Source organism: Mesocricetus auratus, unplaced genomic scaffold, assembly GCF_017639785.1.
Source record: "Mesocricetus auratus isolate SY011 unplaced genomic scaffold, BCM_Maur_2.0 Super-Scaffold_100015, whole genome shotgun sequence".
In the NCBI taxonomy this organism is placed as follows: Eukaryota; Metazoa; Chordata; class Mammalia; order Rodentia; family Cricetidae; genus Mesocricetus; species Mesocricetus auratus.
This window is the reverse complement of record NW_024429198.1, coordinates 25,756,460-25,771,729: the sequence shown is the minus strand read 5'-3', so window position 1 is coordinate 25,771,729 and position 15,270 is coordinate 25,756,460. Positions and strand designations below refer to the sequence as shown.

Here is a 15,270-nt window from a genome sequence, read left to right as displayed (position 1 = left end):
AACAGAGGATTGGATTGGCTTTCCTTACCACACAGCTCCAAATTACCACAGGAATATTCATAAAAGTTGGTTGCCACATCTGCGTGAGTCTGCGTGGTTCTGTTCTGTGCATCATCAAGAGACCCAAGAAGAAGGTCAAACAAGTGAGTTGTGCAGGTTCACCTAGAGGGTCATCCGTGCCCTTCTGATGAAATCTGATCCTCCAAGTAGCCTTACCACATTTTGGGAGGCGATGGAAAGAAAAATGCAACTGATTGTTTCCTAAATGGCAGAGTTTATTTCAATACTCACATACAACTGAATGAAGCAAACTATTTACACAAAACATTAAGTACAAAAAATATAATACAATTTATCTGTACATAATTACGACTCTCTTAGTTTCCACAAAATGTTGGCAGAGTGGGATTGGGAGGAGGTTCTAGGAAGGGAGCAGTGTTGTGCTCTTGGCAATATGTAGGACCATTTCACGACTTCATTGTTAAAAGAGATGAAGAAAGTGGAGACATAGATGCTGGGAATGCGCCTAGGGCAGTCATACAAGATGACATTTTCACTTTTATAATAAGTGCAAGTTTCACCTCATTAATATGTTTGGTTAGACAGGTGTGAGTTGGTTTTGGCTAATTGTTTGGGAAGTGCCCCTGCCTGCCTCTTTTCGGAACTTCCATAATTGGTTCAGTGATAGACAGAATGCGTTTCCTGCCTGGGTTGACACAATTAGGGTCTTAAACTGATTTCTGAAAACAAGATATCTGCCAGGTATCATAAGCAACAATTTGAGGCAAGGAAGAACATAAAACCAGTGCATTAACGAGTGAAACAAAATGATGATGATCACAGAAAACTACCAATGCATACTCTACTGAGCGTTCAGGAGAAAAACTGACAGCCAGACATAAAGACCGAATAGCATGGACTGCCCAATGTCTGAGGCAGAAAATAACCCAGGTGCATTCCCACACATACCCAAGTGGCTGCTTTCTGTTAGGGAACTGACCGAGGAATGCAGAGCTACTTCACTCTTGAAATGGCTCTGTAGTAGCTAATACATATTACCTTTGAAGTTTAAATTTTAAGATTGGTAACAGTCTGCAAGTTTACCAAAGGCTGAAGTTGGCCTAGGAGAAATTTAAATGAATGGGAAATGAAACAATCCCAAACAGTTTATTTTGTATCACGAAACAGACAAGGAGGCATAGCAGGTATAAAATCGAACCAAATGGGGTAGCACACGTTTGGTCCTATGTTTTGCAGAATCTTACACTGGGACAAACCGGTGTGTCTTACAGACAGATGAGGTGAGCATTCTGGTGAGTCGGTGGTTGGAGGCTTTCACCGCGCATCTTTTGAAGCAGCAGACCTTGAAGCTGGATGTTAGTCCACAGTGATGGTGTAAGAGATGAGTGGTTGGCTTTAACATAGAAGACACTGATAACATTTTAAACCAAGTAGAAGGTATCAATTTTATTAATTTATCAAGCAGTTCAGATACTGGAGTTGCAAAATAAGACAAAACAACCCACAGGACATTCTGGTTGGTTCTCATTCCACATTCTGTGTCACTGTTGGTAACCTGCATCTGTTTCCCTTGTACCTGTTACCCTCCCGAAGGGCAACAGAAACAAACCTTGACTTCTACACACACCAAGTGGACTTTCTTATCAAAGGACAGGATCTAGCATGTTTCCATGAAGATTTAAAAATTAAAGCAATGTTTGTTTGTTTGTTTGTTTGTTTTTGCAGACTGGAATAGGGTCCCCTCATCGGGACACACCCTTGTTCCTGTTCGGAGAGCAAAACCACACCGGAACATGAAACATTTCTCTCTCATTTTCTGTTCCTAAGTTCAAAGACACACACAAGTAGTTTTCCTCAAAGTGTATACAACAAACCCTCAGCTTCTGATTGGAACGATCAATAACCAGGAGAAACAACAGTGCAGAGCTTACAAAAGGCACTGGCAACTTTGTAAGGAAAGTCAATCACCTCCTGCAGATAACAGACCTCCTTTAATGTCGTGATGGAAGAACAGTTTCTGCTTATCACAGCCCAGGCTTAGCTTTTTGCTTGCATTTATCTAACATTGGAACCATCTGGTATTAAATTACCAAAAAGCTGGGAAAGATAAGGATTATGTTTGGCCTATCAGTCTTAGGTTCTTGACTGATTATGAAGGGATGGAGATTTTCCTGCCCAGCTTACATTTTAGTGATTTCCATCTCTGACTTTCTCTTTCTGATCCAAGAGTATCCTTGATTAGTTTAGTCAATTTTTCTCAGTGAAGCATGTCTGCTTGGGGGCAGAGCTGATATAAGGTCTGGTCATGGAAAATAAGTTTAAATGGCAGAAGATCATGTTTTGTGGCTGGGATCTCATTATGAACTATACTATTTGTGCCAGGCTCCAGATTGGTGCTTGGGAGACTGCACATTCTTTGCACATTCTGTTTTAGGAGACTTGTTTCCATCAATGATGCTTCAGTAACATGCATCAAAATTCTGATAATGTAACATTACAATGTGAATGCAACTTCAATATACATTCACAAGGAAGTGTGACTTTTGCAACTTCTGTCAATGGTTTCAAACTATGTATTATCCACTGGGTTTCAGTTTCCCAAAGGGAACTGCAACAAACTGGAAAATAACACATTTCCTTCCTTTCATGGGATTATTCATAGACACAACCTGAAGGCCTCAGCTTAGTATTTATAGAGCTGTGGAATCTCCTTACATCATTTAAATTAATGATAACAGCTGAAAAGATAAGCTGGAGAGACAAATGATTTCTGGGCTCTGGGCATTAATCTCTCACACAGTATTCCCTATGGTATGTCTCTTAGGTCAGCAAGAACATTAACTTAGGTTTTCCCATCTCACATGCATTTCTCAAAAAAGCAGAGCACTCAGGATGTCCTAGTGTTTGATAGTAGATAATATCAAATACCCATGGCTAATAACAGGTTTTGAGAGATTGACAATGATGTGTCAACATAAGGTTCTAGATGCTCCATGAAGTAGTGAAGGTACAGGAATGAATGGGTGAGCTGGGCATGTTCAATACCATCTTTAGGCTCCAGTAAAACAGCAGAGTTTGCAAAGGAGTTGATCTATGTTTACTGTTTTGAAACCTCCATGGGCCTCAAGACTCAGACATAGCCTGTCACTTGAAAAGGAGTTTGAGCTGATGCTGACAGAGTTCACTATATCACCCATTGGTAAATGGTATCTGGAATTTCTGGTTGGGGATCCCAAATTGTCTTTTGAGACAGTAGTGCTGAACTTAGTGGACTCCAAAATGTGACTTAAGACATGAAGGACTCACTGGAGAGTTTAGGTTACATCAAGGTTAAAAAAGTTGATGACCCTGTGGAAAAATTGATAAGGAATTTGGCTTGACCTATTGGGAATTATTTGTGGCTTATTCTAAAAGCAAGAAAATTCAGCAAAGAAACGTGAGTATATACACATATTCATATACCAGTAGGCTGTATTTAGACGAAATGAGCAAATGCAAACCTGATGCATCTTTATAGTAACATCTCTTGGGCTATCCAATCATACAATAACGTATCCCTTAGGCGAAATCCTCTTTGATGAAAAATTGTCCACAGTATTGAAGGCAAGATTCCTGTGGAACATTTGCTGACAGCTGTGTCAAACTGGGTCATTTTCATCCCTTTGTAGATAACCCTTGACTAAGACTCATGCACCCAGAAAATATGATTATAGAAGAGTCCAGATGTCAGGATCATAGTAGTTGGTTGTGGGCCAGATCCTGTTCAGGGCCTATGAAGTGTATTCAGTAGAGAGTAATATAACCCTCACCTTTTCATCTCACATACCACAACTGTTTGTCTTTTCTTCAGTATCGCCTGTGAGTCAACAGCATTCACACCTAACTATGTTAATTGACCCTTCCTAGTGACAGAGGCATCTCAATGGCATATGCCCTCACAAATATTTACTAATTATGGCTTATCTTCAATTCCTTTACCGAAAGGTCAACGTCAATTCTCGGTAGAATCTTCTTTAACATGTGTGTTGATGTATCCAAGAGGACCAGGGATGCTTGGATACCACCAGTAAGTTTTAAGGGGCAGAGACATAAAGATGCCTTGCTTGCATTGGGAAGTTTTGAAGAAAAAGCCTTGAACTATGACGACAAAAGCTTGTGTGTGTGTGTGTAGCTTAGTCTCACCCAATGTCCCAGAGTTCCTTAGAACTCAAATAGTTCAGTCAGTGGCAACAGAGGCCCCAGTTCCAAGAAAGTCCCCAGGGTATTTGGAAATGTCTCAGTATGTGCAGTGGGCAAAGATTCTGCAGAATGTCAGCACATAGCAGGATTGACGATGGTCTAATCAGAGAGAGAACTCTAAAAAACATCAGGACCAACTCCCAAAGTATGCAAGCATACAACTGAAGCCAGTTTCCTAATGAAAACCAGCCAAGCGTGAACCCAATCTCTAGAAAATAAGCTGATTAATGTCATTTGACAACAGGTTCAGCCAGATGTAGCTTAAAAATATGAATTCCTTCATGTGTTTCTTGTATTAAAGGGCAAAAGGAAGCAAGGAAGAATGAAGGAATAAAGGAAGGCAATAAGGGTTAGAGGGAGGAATGAAGCAGGGAGGAGGGAAGGAAATGAAATTGCCAGTCTGGAATTTAAAACATAACCCACAGGTTGCAGTCTAACCACAGACAAAGAGTCCCCAGGTAGAGCAGATCTACTCTGAAAAGGGGGTCACAAAGAGGGTGGCAGGTTCTCTGCATATCGTGTGTGTGTGTGTGTGTGTGTGTGTGTGTGTGTGTGTGTGTGTGTGTGTGTGTGCTAACAAGAGGCCTGGAATATAATATGGCATGCACTGTACCAGGAGTAGCAACAATGCACCTTCAGAAAAGAAGTCACATCACTGGAGGTGAAAACCAGAATATAGCTGTGGCATTCCTAAGCAATTGTTCCAATTGTCTAGCTAAATAAGAGCAAATGCCTGGTGGTTGGGGATGGAAATTTGAAGAGAACAAGGAAGTAAAAAATGAAGCTTTAAAAAGGCAATAGTAATGTCAAAATATTGTCTTGTTTCAAACACGAGAATTCTGACTTGGGGTTACAATATCAAACTGATACAGACCAGACTGGAGGCCATTCAGAAAGCATTATCAAGTTTAGCAACAACTTCTTGAAACATTTGCACCCTCCTTCCCAGCAGAAAGAAAATGGTCTTCCAAGTTAGAGAAATACTCAAGAAGGGAAGCTTATTTTTAAAAACAAGAAAATTTAGTGCTACACCAGGAGGATTTATTCTTTTCTTAAGAGAAAGTAATGAGATGAGTTGAGGCATTCAATGAAAATCTGCCCCAGAGACAAGGAATAAATCATCTGACACATCTATTTGTTGAGTGTGGAGTTTTCAAATGTGTGTGCAACGGAGGCCATGTACACTGTGGAAGAAGTGTGTGAAATGCCACACGATGTCCCACTGGGATATTCCCATATGCCATTTCTTCACAATCTGACACATCTCCCAGAGCCCATCTGCTGCTTTAATTTCAGTTTTAACACAGAGTTATGTCTGAAAAATGTGTTTAGATGAGAATAATTCGTGATTAGTCATGGGATTTTCAGGGGGAACATTTTCTGAGATTTTATATTTGATAGGGGAAAACACACTCATAAGACCCTGTAATCTTTACCCCGGTGCTATACATTTGCATAGGCATGAAAGTTTATTTACTTATAAGAACACGTATGAAGGCCTACTCAGGCCTTTATCATAGTGTCTCGTGGCACAGACAAACCATTTTGTCTTTGCTTTTAAAAAGCATTAAATCGGTACCCATATATCAGCTGTTAATGGATCTTCTTTACTCCTCTGAAGACCAAGGAATGGCCTCACAACATTCCATCACGAGTGAGCGCAGAGGGTTCACTAGAGCCCTGACCTTCTAACCTGCTACCTCTCAAGGTACCTCTTGACAGCTACTGCCTCAGGTGCAGAAGTGGGTCCGGCTAGGCTGGGTGAACAGGAAGGCAGCACTGAGGTAAAGACACCAGAGCCTCTCCCTCCTCTGGCCTGGGAGCAGCAGGGGACAAACAAGGGGACCATGGTAACTGCAGTGTCACTCCAGTGTGACTGTGCTGAGCTCTAGAGGAACAGCTTTACACTCCTTTAATGCTCTTGATAGGGGCCCATTGATGTACATTAGACACATCAAAGATGCTAAATACAAACAATGCGTGTCATTAAACATTAGTTCATTCAACACTGCGTAACACAAAAAATAAAAAATAAAAAAGAGTAGCTTTCAGTTACAATTTGGTACTTTCATTGTTTTCCACAACTGGCATCATAATGTCCAAGAATATTCTCTCCAGGGAGGGACAGAGGGATGTGGAGTCTACCCAAATGCTAAGATTGGCTCTTCAGCATATTCCCACTGCCCAGGCAGGTGGCCTTCAGGCCCACAGCATGGCAAGGAGCTCCCCGGAATGCCATGGAGTCCGAAAGTCAGAGTAAGGCTAGTTTCACTGCAAGCTGCAGAACACTGCTGTGTGTCTCACTGTCTGTTCTCTGTTTCATGTGTTCACCACACGATGATGACAATCACTATCCCAGGGCACAGTAAAGGGCCTTGGTGGACCATGACTACAGGTCCAGGGCAGGTGGGAAGGAATCACCCCAAGTGCAAACAAGCTCTGTCCAAGAACAGCGTTTGGGGAGTTGGTCATAGTCATATCTTCATTCTTTGAATTACTATAGACCTGTGGGGGAAAGGGATCTCTCAGATAAAGTGCCTGGTTTTGCTTCTTTGTTTTTTAAATTAAAACATCATGAAGCTCTACACTCAAAAGATGTAATGTTTCTGAAGACACCTATCTAACGTGGTTGGCACATTTATGAAATAAAACTCATGAAACAATAGACCAGTTAGAGTTTTTGTTGGACACAATACAAAACTTCACACCATGGCTCACTGAGCAACAATCAAATGTTTGCTACAGACCAGATTGTCACAACACCACATTTAGGTGTTTATGGGTGTATGGTTTTGTTTTTGTAGCAATGGGAAAGTCCTGGCTTGAAATGCACTTGCAATGAATCCACACATCATCTTCGAAGCCTCAGAAATAGGGGTAGTCATGGAGCACGGCTTCGAGGAGCAGAGAGCTTATAAGGAACCAGAAATAGAAGAGCGGCTAGTATTCATCATAATTGTTGAGATCTGTAAAGTAGGCGTTGGAATAGGTCTTCCCAGTGAGATGTGGGTTGAAGTATTTGTTTCTCTCCTCTAGGATCAAGTTGTTTTTGTTAAATGCCTGCAAAATATGTTTGAAAAGATTTAGAATGTTCAGTAAGTGGTGTTTCTAAAGGGGAAAAAAAACCTCAGGAGATGCTATGCTGAATTTGAGCTCTCTCTGAAGGCTCTATTAGTTTGGAAGGTGTCTTCTCATTTACTGCCTTCTCAGCTCATTTGCCTCAAGGAAAACTTGGCTAATAGCTGGATAAGGCTGGCTGTCTTCCGTAGCATCTGGCCTACTTTAGCACTTTAATCAGGAAGGAACCAAGGGAGACAGGACCAGAAATCCAAAGTCTGAATGTCTAGAAAGCCTCTAAGACTCATACAAATTTGTGTATACTTCCCAAGTTATTTTCCATACCTGGGGATATACTAATATGTGTCTAGACTTCCATGAAGAGCTACATACATTATGTTGATTTCACTAATTCTTTGAAAATTTTATAAATGTATTTTAGTCATATTCACATTCCATCCCTTCCTATTCTTCTTTCAGATCCATTCCTACCTACTAAACCCTCACCTTAATGTCCTATCTTTAATCTTTTAAAACAGATAATCCAATGACTCCAATTTATGCTACCTCTATACTCCTGGGTATAGGACCATCCCCTGCAGCGTGGAGTAGGAGTCACACTCTTAAAGAAATCAGTCTTCCTCCTCCAGATGCCATCAGTATTTATCAAAGAATATAGAGCTTCTTTAAGTAAGGGCATCTGTCTCAAATGCCATAGTCCATTTCCATTCTGCACTCATTAAAACATGTCCGCTGTGGCCATCTGTGACACAGATGCCCTACCTCATTAACTGTCATTAAAGTCACATGTAACTTCAAAGAGATAAATTATACCAAGTAGAAAGTAAATACTGAGAAGGCCAAGATTAAGATGAAACAGGGTAGGTGGACACTAACTTCAAATAATTAGTTGAATAAAGTTCTTGAAGGATTTGTTGTAGACTAGGCAGACACTGGTGTTTTTTCTTCCCCTCATGGCAGTAACATTTCTAATATCACCTCAGAATGGGAGACTACCTGAGGCAAGAACACAGACCAGCTCAGCTACCTACTGCTGATTAAAGTAGCAAGACTGCAGACATGCTGATATGTTGGCATCAAGCTATAGGGGCTCTGCAGTTTTGTTTGGAAAGCCCGCAGCTCAAATTTTCTGATAGACTATGAACAAGTCCTCTGTCTTTCACTTTATTCTTACTCCATCATCTAAAAGGTGGGAGCTAGTGATAGATCCAGAGTTCTGGTTCAAGTTGAGTTTATAGGTTAAGCAAACAAACAAAATGAACCCACCCTATCCCTGTATGAGTGGCAGAGAAGGAAGTGAGGACCTTGAGTTCGGGGTCATAAATCTGCTGTCTGAGTCTGAGAAATCTAAATGTGATATACATTCTGCTTTTTTAATTGTGGATTTCATTGCGTTATTTTTTAAAGACTTGATTTTTCAAAATTTTGTACAATTAAAGCAATCACACAATGAAGTATGCTATCTATTCTCCCATTTCCCATTCCACCTCCTCTCATATCCCCCAACATTTTTCTCTCCAAGCTTCATGTTTGCTTTTTAATAGCAGACTAAGTCTGGTTAATGCTGCCCATGGGTGTAGGAATGTCCATGGGAGCATGGAAAACCCACCATGGACCATATCCTCAGTAGAGTGATTCTCCATGTTCCAGCAACTACCCACTGCCAGTAGCCCCTCAGGATAAAGTAGGACCTTTAGATCATCTATGACCTATCTATGCCTTGATCTTGTGCAGGTAAGCACAGCTTTGGTGAGATCCTGATTGTGATGGATAGCCATATCATATCCAGATGACTACAGCACAGCACTCCTCTGTGTCCCATGGTTTTTACATTCTTTCTGCCCCCTACTCCACAATGTTCCCTGATCATTGGTGTGGCACATAATAATATTCTTACAAAAGGGAATGCTGTTGCAAAGTTAGTTATCATGACAGGGAGAGAGGCTATGCCAATGTTCACTAAATTGGTTACAGGAAACAACTAACTCAACAGGAACACAGAAACTTAGCCTTGGCTTGGGAGACTTCCCTTCATGAGTGTGGAAAAAAATGGAAGATGGGTACAGCAGACCAAAGCCCCTGATGTAATTCTAACCCCACCCTAACTTCTCTTACAAACACAGTAAGAACAGCAGCTAACATGCTAGCCCACATGGAAGGTCACTGAAATCTCACAACAACATGGAGGTATGTGCTATCATACCCATTTTATAAAGGGGTATACTGAGGTGATAGGAAACTCAGGTCTCCCTGAAATGGACATGAACATCTGGGTGCCATAATGCAGCTTTTATATTGCTGCTTACTTATTCATTTGGTCGTATGCTGAGGGCTCTTTGTGGAATGACCTATCTTCAAATGCAAGAAGCATAATTGAGGCATAGCTAGACACTGTCCAAGACTCACTAGTTCCCAGAGTTTTATATATCATTGTTTTCCTTGAAGACTTTTGTTTACAATAGGAATAAGTGAACAAGAAAAGCAAAACTCCAAAGACCTTCCTTCCACCCCCAAAAGTATCCAGCCAATACTTGTCGACCTCCTACAACTACCACAGGGGATTCACCAACACCTACAGGTTGTCTACACTCACCAGAGAGCACCCAACCAACACCCAAAGGTCGGGGGTACCCCAGCTCTATCCACCAGTGAGTGCCACCACCAATGAACCTCTCTGGCAGCTCCAGCATCACCTGCCTTTGGGGCCTACCTGGTGGCAGCTATCACTGTCCATTTCTTACCTTGATGGCCTCCACTGAGTCATATTTGTCCAGTTTGTTGATGTGGTTAGTTATGCTGCTGTTGAGAGCGGCAGGAGAGACAGGGTGGATGACAGTTGCATCATGGGACTGCTGCTGGTACCGCTGGCAGTAGGTGTAGACAAGCAGGGTAAGGAGGCAGCCGAGGATGGAACTGCTGAGCCCCACGGCCATCATGTGGAACATGTTGAACTCTGTGAAACAGGGTCAGTGTCATACTGCACTTGAGAAGAACAGGCTACTTGCCTCTCAAAGTGCCCCAGTGAAAGGAAAGAGAAGAAGAGGAGCTGCACACTCCAAGGTACAGACAGCACAGTAGTTTTGTTCTTAGAAGTGACAGGGCCATGTAAGAACTTCCCCTTACTGAGCAGCTTAGTTCACATTGGTGTTCTTACGGATTATCATTGTTTCCTCAAAACCCTTGAATATTGTTTGTTTTGCCCCTGAAACACATTTGCTTTCCTCTGAAGCCCCCAGAGAGCCTTCGAGAGCACAGTGGCCACTGGCCTGAGGGTTGTCCGTGGGTGGTGTGTCTGGGGAACTTAACAGACTGAGCATCCATCTATCCACCGTGACTGCAGCCTATGAGGGAGAATTCACCTGGGGTTCTCAGTTGTTGCTTTCTCTTTGTTTCATTTTATTTACATTGTTTTCTATGTACATGAATTCTGTACTTTTGCAAATACAAATTTTGTTCAATAATTGAAACTTTTGAAGATTATGAAGCAGATTCTCTTCTTCCTCTAGTTTTGGCTGTGCTTTTCTAGAGATAATGCAGACTTATTCTCTCTCGGTTCTAAGAATGCAGATACCTCACTGGGTTCCCTGTCAGCAACAATCAATACATACTCCTAAATGAACAGATAGTGAAGGTCCTACCATAGATTTCACAGAACTAATGGCTGGATAATCTATAGAGAACATTCTAGAAGAATCTGCCTCTTCCTGACAATTGAGTGAAGAATCACCTCAATTCTTCATTGCTAGCTCCATTTGTTCAAAAGCAAGATCATAGAGGGACATTACAAACCTTGGATGTGTCTTGCTTTGTCATAGAGACTGTGATGGGGCAGGGCTCTCAGCATGTGACTGTTGTATAAGTCATTCTGCACCCTTTGCAACAGCAAACACTAACATTGTGCTGTTTTTACGGAAGATGGAGGCTGTAGTGAAGTAAAGCAAGGCTGATTTCATGTGAGCTCTCCTTTTTCTTTATTTTCATTGCTAGGACTCCCCGGAGTTAGTGCCACACACTGCTAAAAATACTTTCTACTGTGCTGATAACTCATATTTCATTGCTGCATATGGAAGATGTACAATGGTCTCCATATGCAGATGTGCGTCATCAGTCACATGAATTATTCCTGCAGGTGCCTGGGGAAGCTGTGGCCAGCTGACATCTTTATGACGAGATTACTCAGTCTTTGTGTCTCCTGCAACTAAGAATAGCTAAGCTTAAAGATCTCAACAGGAGGAAATTCTCTGCAAAGAGAAAAGCAGTGCCTATTAAATCTCTTGGGATTCTGTACAGTGTGGCACTTCCCTAAATATATGCATTATCTTTGTAACATTTACTTGTGTGTGTGTATGTGTGTGTTGTGTTGTGTGTATGGTGTATGTATGTGCATGTGTGTGTATATGTGTGTGTAGTGTGTGCATGTGTGTGTTGTGTGTATGGTGTGTGTATGTGCATATGTGTGTATATGTGTGTGTAGTGTGTGCATGTGTGTATGTGCATGCGTGTGCTGTGAGTGTGTGCACATACACATGGGCAGGTAGCATTACATGTACACGGAGGTGAAACAAGGACTTCAGGAGTCAGTTCTCTTTCTTCACTACATAGCACCTTGGGATGGCACTCAGGCCATTAGTCTTGGTGGCAGACATGTTCCCCTCCTAATTCCTGTTATGAGCCCATTTTTTCCTGGCTTTTGAAAAATAAAAGCTAGAATAGACACTAACCATTTAGTTGGTTCAGTTGAATTGATTGATTTTTTAACTAATGGAGATAAAACATCTAAACCTCCCTAACATTTAGCTACACAATCAGTTATGCTAAACTTTAGCTTTACCCTAGGATCCATCTTACTTGCTTATGCTGGAACATCAATGTCAGTAGCTTGAAGGTTAAAACAATCATTTTCCTAACAATGCACAGTAATTACAGTTTATGAGATTTAGCCAATAACATCACCAGGTTAGATGCTGAACTTGTTCAAGGCCCTTAAAGGGCTTGCACAGACCCAGCTATCCTGCCAGAGGAATAAAAAGTTGAGAGACTCTGGTAGCAAGTCTGGATGGCCAATCAGTTCCACTGAGGTGCCACCTATGTGACCCTCAGGTTTAGCTTGACCTCTCTGAAGACAGAACACAATTTCTGCACTGTTGCTTCCCTAACCCACAGCTCCTTAAGGTTAGCACACAGTCTGGTCTGAATCCTGTGCTGACCAAGAGTATGACCCAGACATGGCTGCTGTGGAAGCCCCCCCCCCCCCACATCTCTCAGGGATCTACTGGGCCCCTTTTCCTATGGTGTTTTTAATGTAAAACTCCTGCCACATTCCCCGAATCCCTCACTTATGACACATGCCGACCTGAGGCAGTAGCCTCACTCACCTCATTGAGTTCCATGGTCCCCACCTATTCAACACAGATGAAAACTGATGCCTACTCTCCCTTTAGTACAACGGCCAATATAAAAATCTTCGGAAACGTTTATTCCTTACTCAGCTGGCAGAAGAAAGTGACAAGCTGACTCCTTGGACCCAAATGCGATGACAGCATTGCTAGAGAGGCTAGTTCTGAACAGCACTAGGGCCTATGGTGGTTGAACAGTATTAGTCTATGCCCTATGTCTCCCAACTGGGATCTGAATGTGTTCACTTCCAAAGCCTGTCTCCAAGTGTCTCACACAAACAAGTGTAGACGGTGGTAGCTTTGTGAGATGCTGATAGGACATGTCTGTCTCTAAAAGCATTTAGTGGCATGTGTGGCATATCATGACCAATATGAGCGGGTGTTCAGGGGCTTTCCTGCCCAGCCACACATGCCCAACAGCAGAACACCCCTGGTAGAGGAAGGTGGCAATTTGTTAGAGTTCCAACAAGAGCTCCATTACACAGGAGAACTCACCTCCACATCTTTTCTCTTCTACGCTGCTGGATCTTGCTACAGACACTTCTGGAATAAAACAAAACAAAACAAAAAACAAATCATTATGCACCTTGGAGGTGGGAGGAAAACTTGTATCCATGCTTCATTTACAAACACTAATGACTGTGAATTCAATATAAATCCAAGGTTCAAAAACTTGGTTAATTATCAAATTTGTTGACTGTTGCTTTGTTTTAATAAACCTGAGGTGGATTTGACTATATCATCTTGACTAGGAGATTATCGTATTCAATACCAATAAAGAAAATGCCATGGTCCCTCAGCCTTGAAAAAGAGCCAAGTATTGATTTCTGCTATGACATGTCTCATTAGCTAGGGAGCCCCAACCACATCATCCTGTATTGTTTTCCTGGTGTTGCATTCTTTAAGAACTGAAGGTTGAATCATCAGAGTTCAAGGAAAACTCTACTCAGAAGCCCAAGTATTCCCTTTCTTGTGACACATGTGAAATCCATAAGCAGGATGTGAATGAGATGGTAGGTCTTCTGAGTGTGTTAACACTACCAGTGTTTGGAAATGCCAGACTCTCCCACACTGACTTTTCATTTGATAAGAAAAACTAAAAGTATTCTAAACAAAAAGTAACATCACTCACAGGCTGTATTCGTTGAGGTGCCTTGTAAGGGTAGGCTGTGAGTGTCAGCGAGAAGGCCTGGGCAACCTATGGGGCCCTGAGCTGTGGATCAGTGTCTATCCCTGGAATACAAACAGTCATCGTGTGCCTATAGCACAAAGAGGGATGCTCTCTCAGCCGAGACTCTTAGGGGAGTGCCTGGGCCCTACCCAGAGTGAAATGACAGACTCTAGATATCCCCTATGTGGAAGGATTTGGCAATAGGGTGGGAGGGTGGGGGGAAGGGGAGTGTGGGAGGAGGGGAGGGAGAGGGAACTGGGATTGACATGTAAAACAAGCTATTTAAAATTAAAATAAAAAATGGTAGAAAAGTTAACAGTTCTGTGTAAAATGCTACTATTGTTTCCACAAGTCAAAAAAATGAATGAACTGTGCCTCTATAATTTAATCTCATTTTTCACAACAGTTTACTCTTGACTTTATTCCCACAAATCCAGGGGGGATGGTTGTGTTCAGGGAATTATACATAAGTAGAATATCACCCTCTGGAGTCATTGCAACAAGTTATTGTCCCCTGTAACAACTAAATGTTGATTTCCCATAAAAAAGGCTGTGGCAAGAGGAGCTGTCAACCTTATTTTCAAGGTAACATTAAGGACAGGCATCCACATGCACCAGTACATTGAGAGTTACACGAAGACAATGACCCCTTTCTCTGTGCAAACAAGCACACAACATTGCCATAGTAAAGTATTTATACTGATATAAAAACAAGCAGTCAGCTGCCAATTTGTGCAATGAAATCCTCACACCACAGTAGTATCAATAAATTATATAAGACATTGTACTAAATTCCAGTCTAAGTCTACAAGGACCTGAGAATCTATATCCCAGTCCCCTTGAAAACACAACAGTTGATAGGAACATTTTTAATTCAGTAAAGGCAGCCTCAAAGAGCAAATAAAAGTCTGACCCAAGGGGTCATTTCCTCTCTGGATATTGCAATGACTTTGTTCACCCTGATAAACATCTCTGCCCTTACCTGGGATGAAATTAGAGTCAAAGACACATGGCCGACTCTCTGTGGTATTTCCGGAACACTGGCTGCCCACAGGAAACAGAAGAATACACTGCCGGGCACGGACCTGGATGCCAGAGGCATCACACACGGACCAATCGGACCACTCTGACCAACTCTCTATAGAGACCAGAAGAGGGGGAGAGGTGGGATTACCTGATGATATCAACCAATCACAGTCAAGTCACTCTGAACTTTTAACTTTCACATTGTGTTTTTAATGGCCCTATGCATAAATAAGATGTGGTCATAGTTTCTTAGCAATCCAGTAAATAAATCCACACATGGATAATTAATAGTGCTAAAAATTTTAATCAGATAAATTGTTTTTAAAGTAAGTGTTCCAA

General features: G+C 41.8%; 1 protein-coding gene across 2 annotated transcripts in view; it reads right to left on the bottom strand.

The window, feature by feature from the left end:
• Nucleotides 1–254: 254 nt before the first annotated feature.
• Nucleotides 255–15,270, bottom strand: part of Sema5a (semaphorin 5A) — a 427,756-nt gene continuing 412,740 nt past the window's right edge. For both annotated transcript variants that reach the window (XM_040757698.1, XM_040757699.1), the window contains exons 20-23: nt 14,888–15,043; nt 13,230–13,277; nt 10,080–10,291; nt 255–7,320 (exon numbers count right to left, since the gene is read on the bottom strand). In XM_040757698.1, coding sequence (XP_040613632.1) covers nt 7,201–7,320; nt 10,080–10,291; nt 13,230–13,277; nt 14,888–15,043 — 536 coding nt within the window. In that variant the 3' untranslated portion in view covers nt 255–7,200. The remainder of the gene's footprint in view (nt 7,321–10,079; nt 10,292–13,229; nt 13,278–14,887; nt 15,044–15,270) is intronic.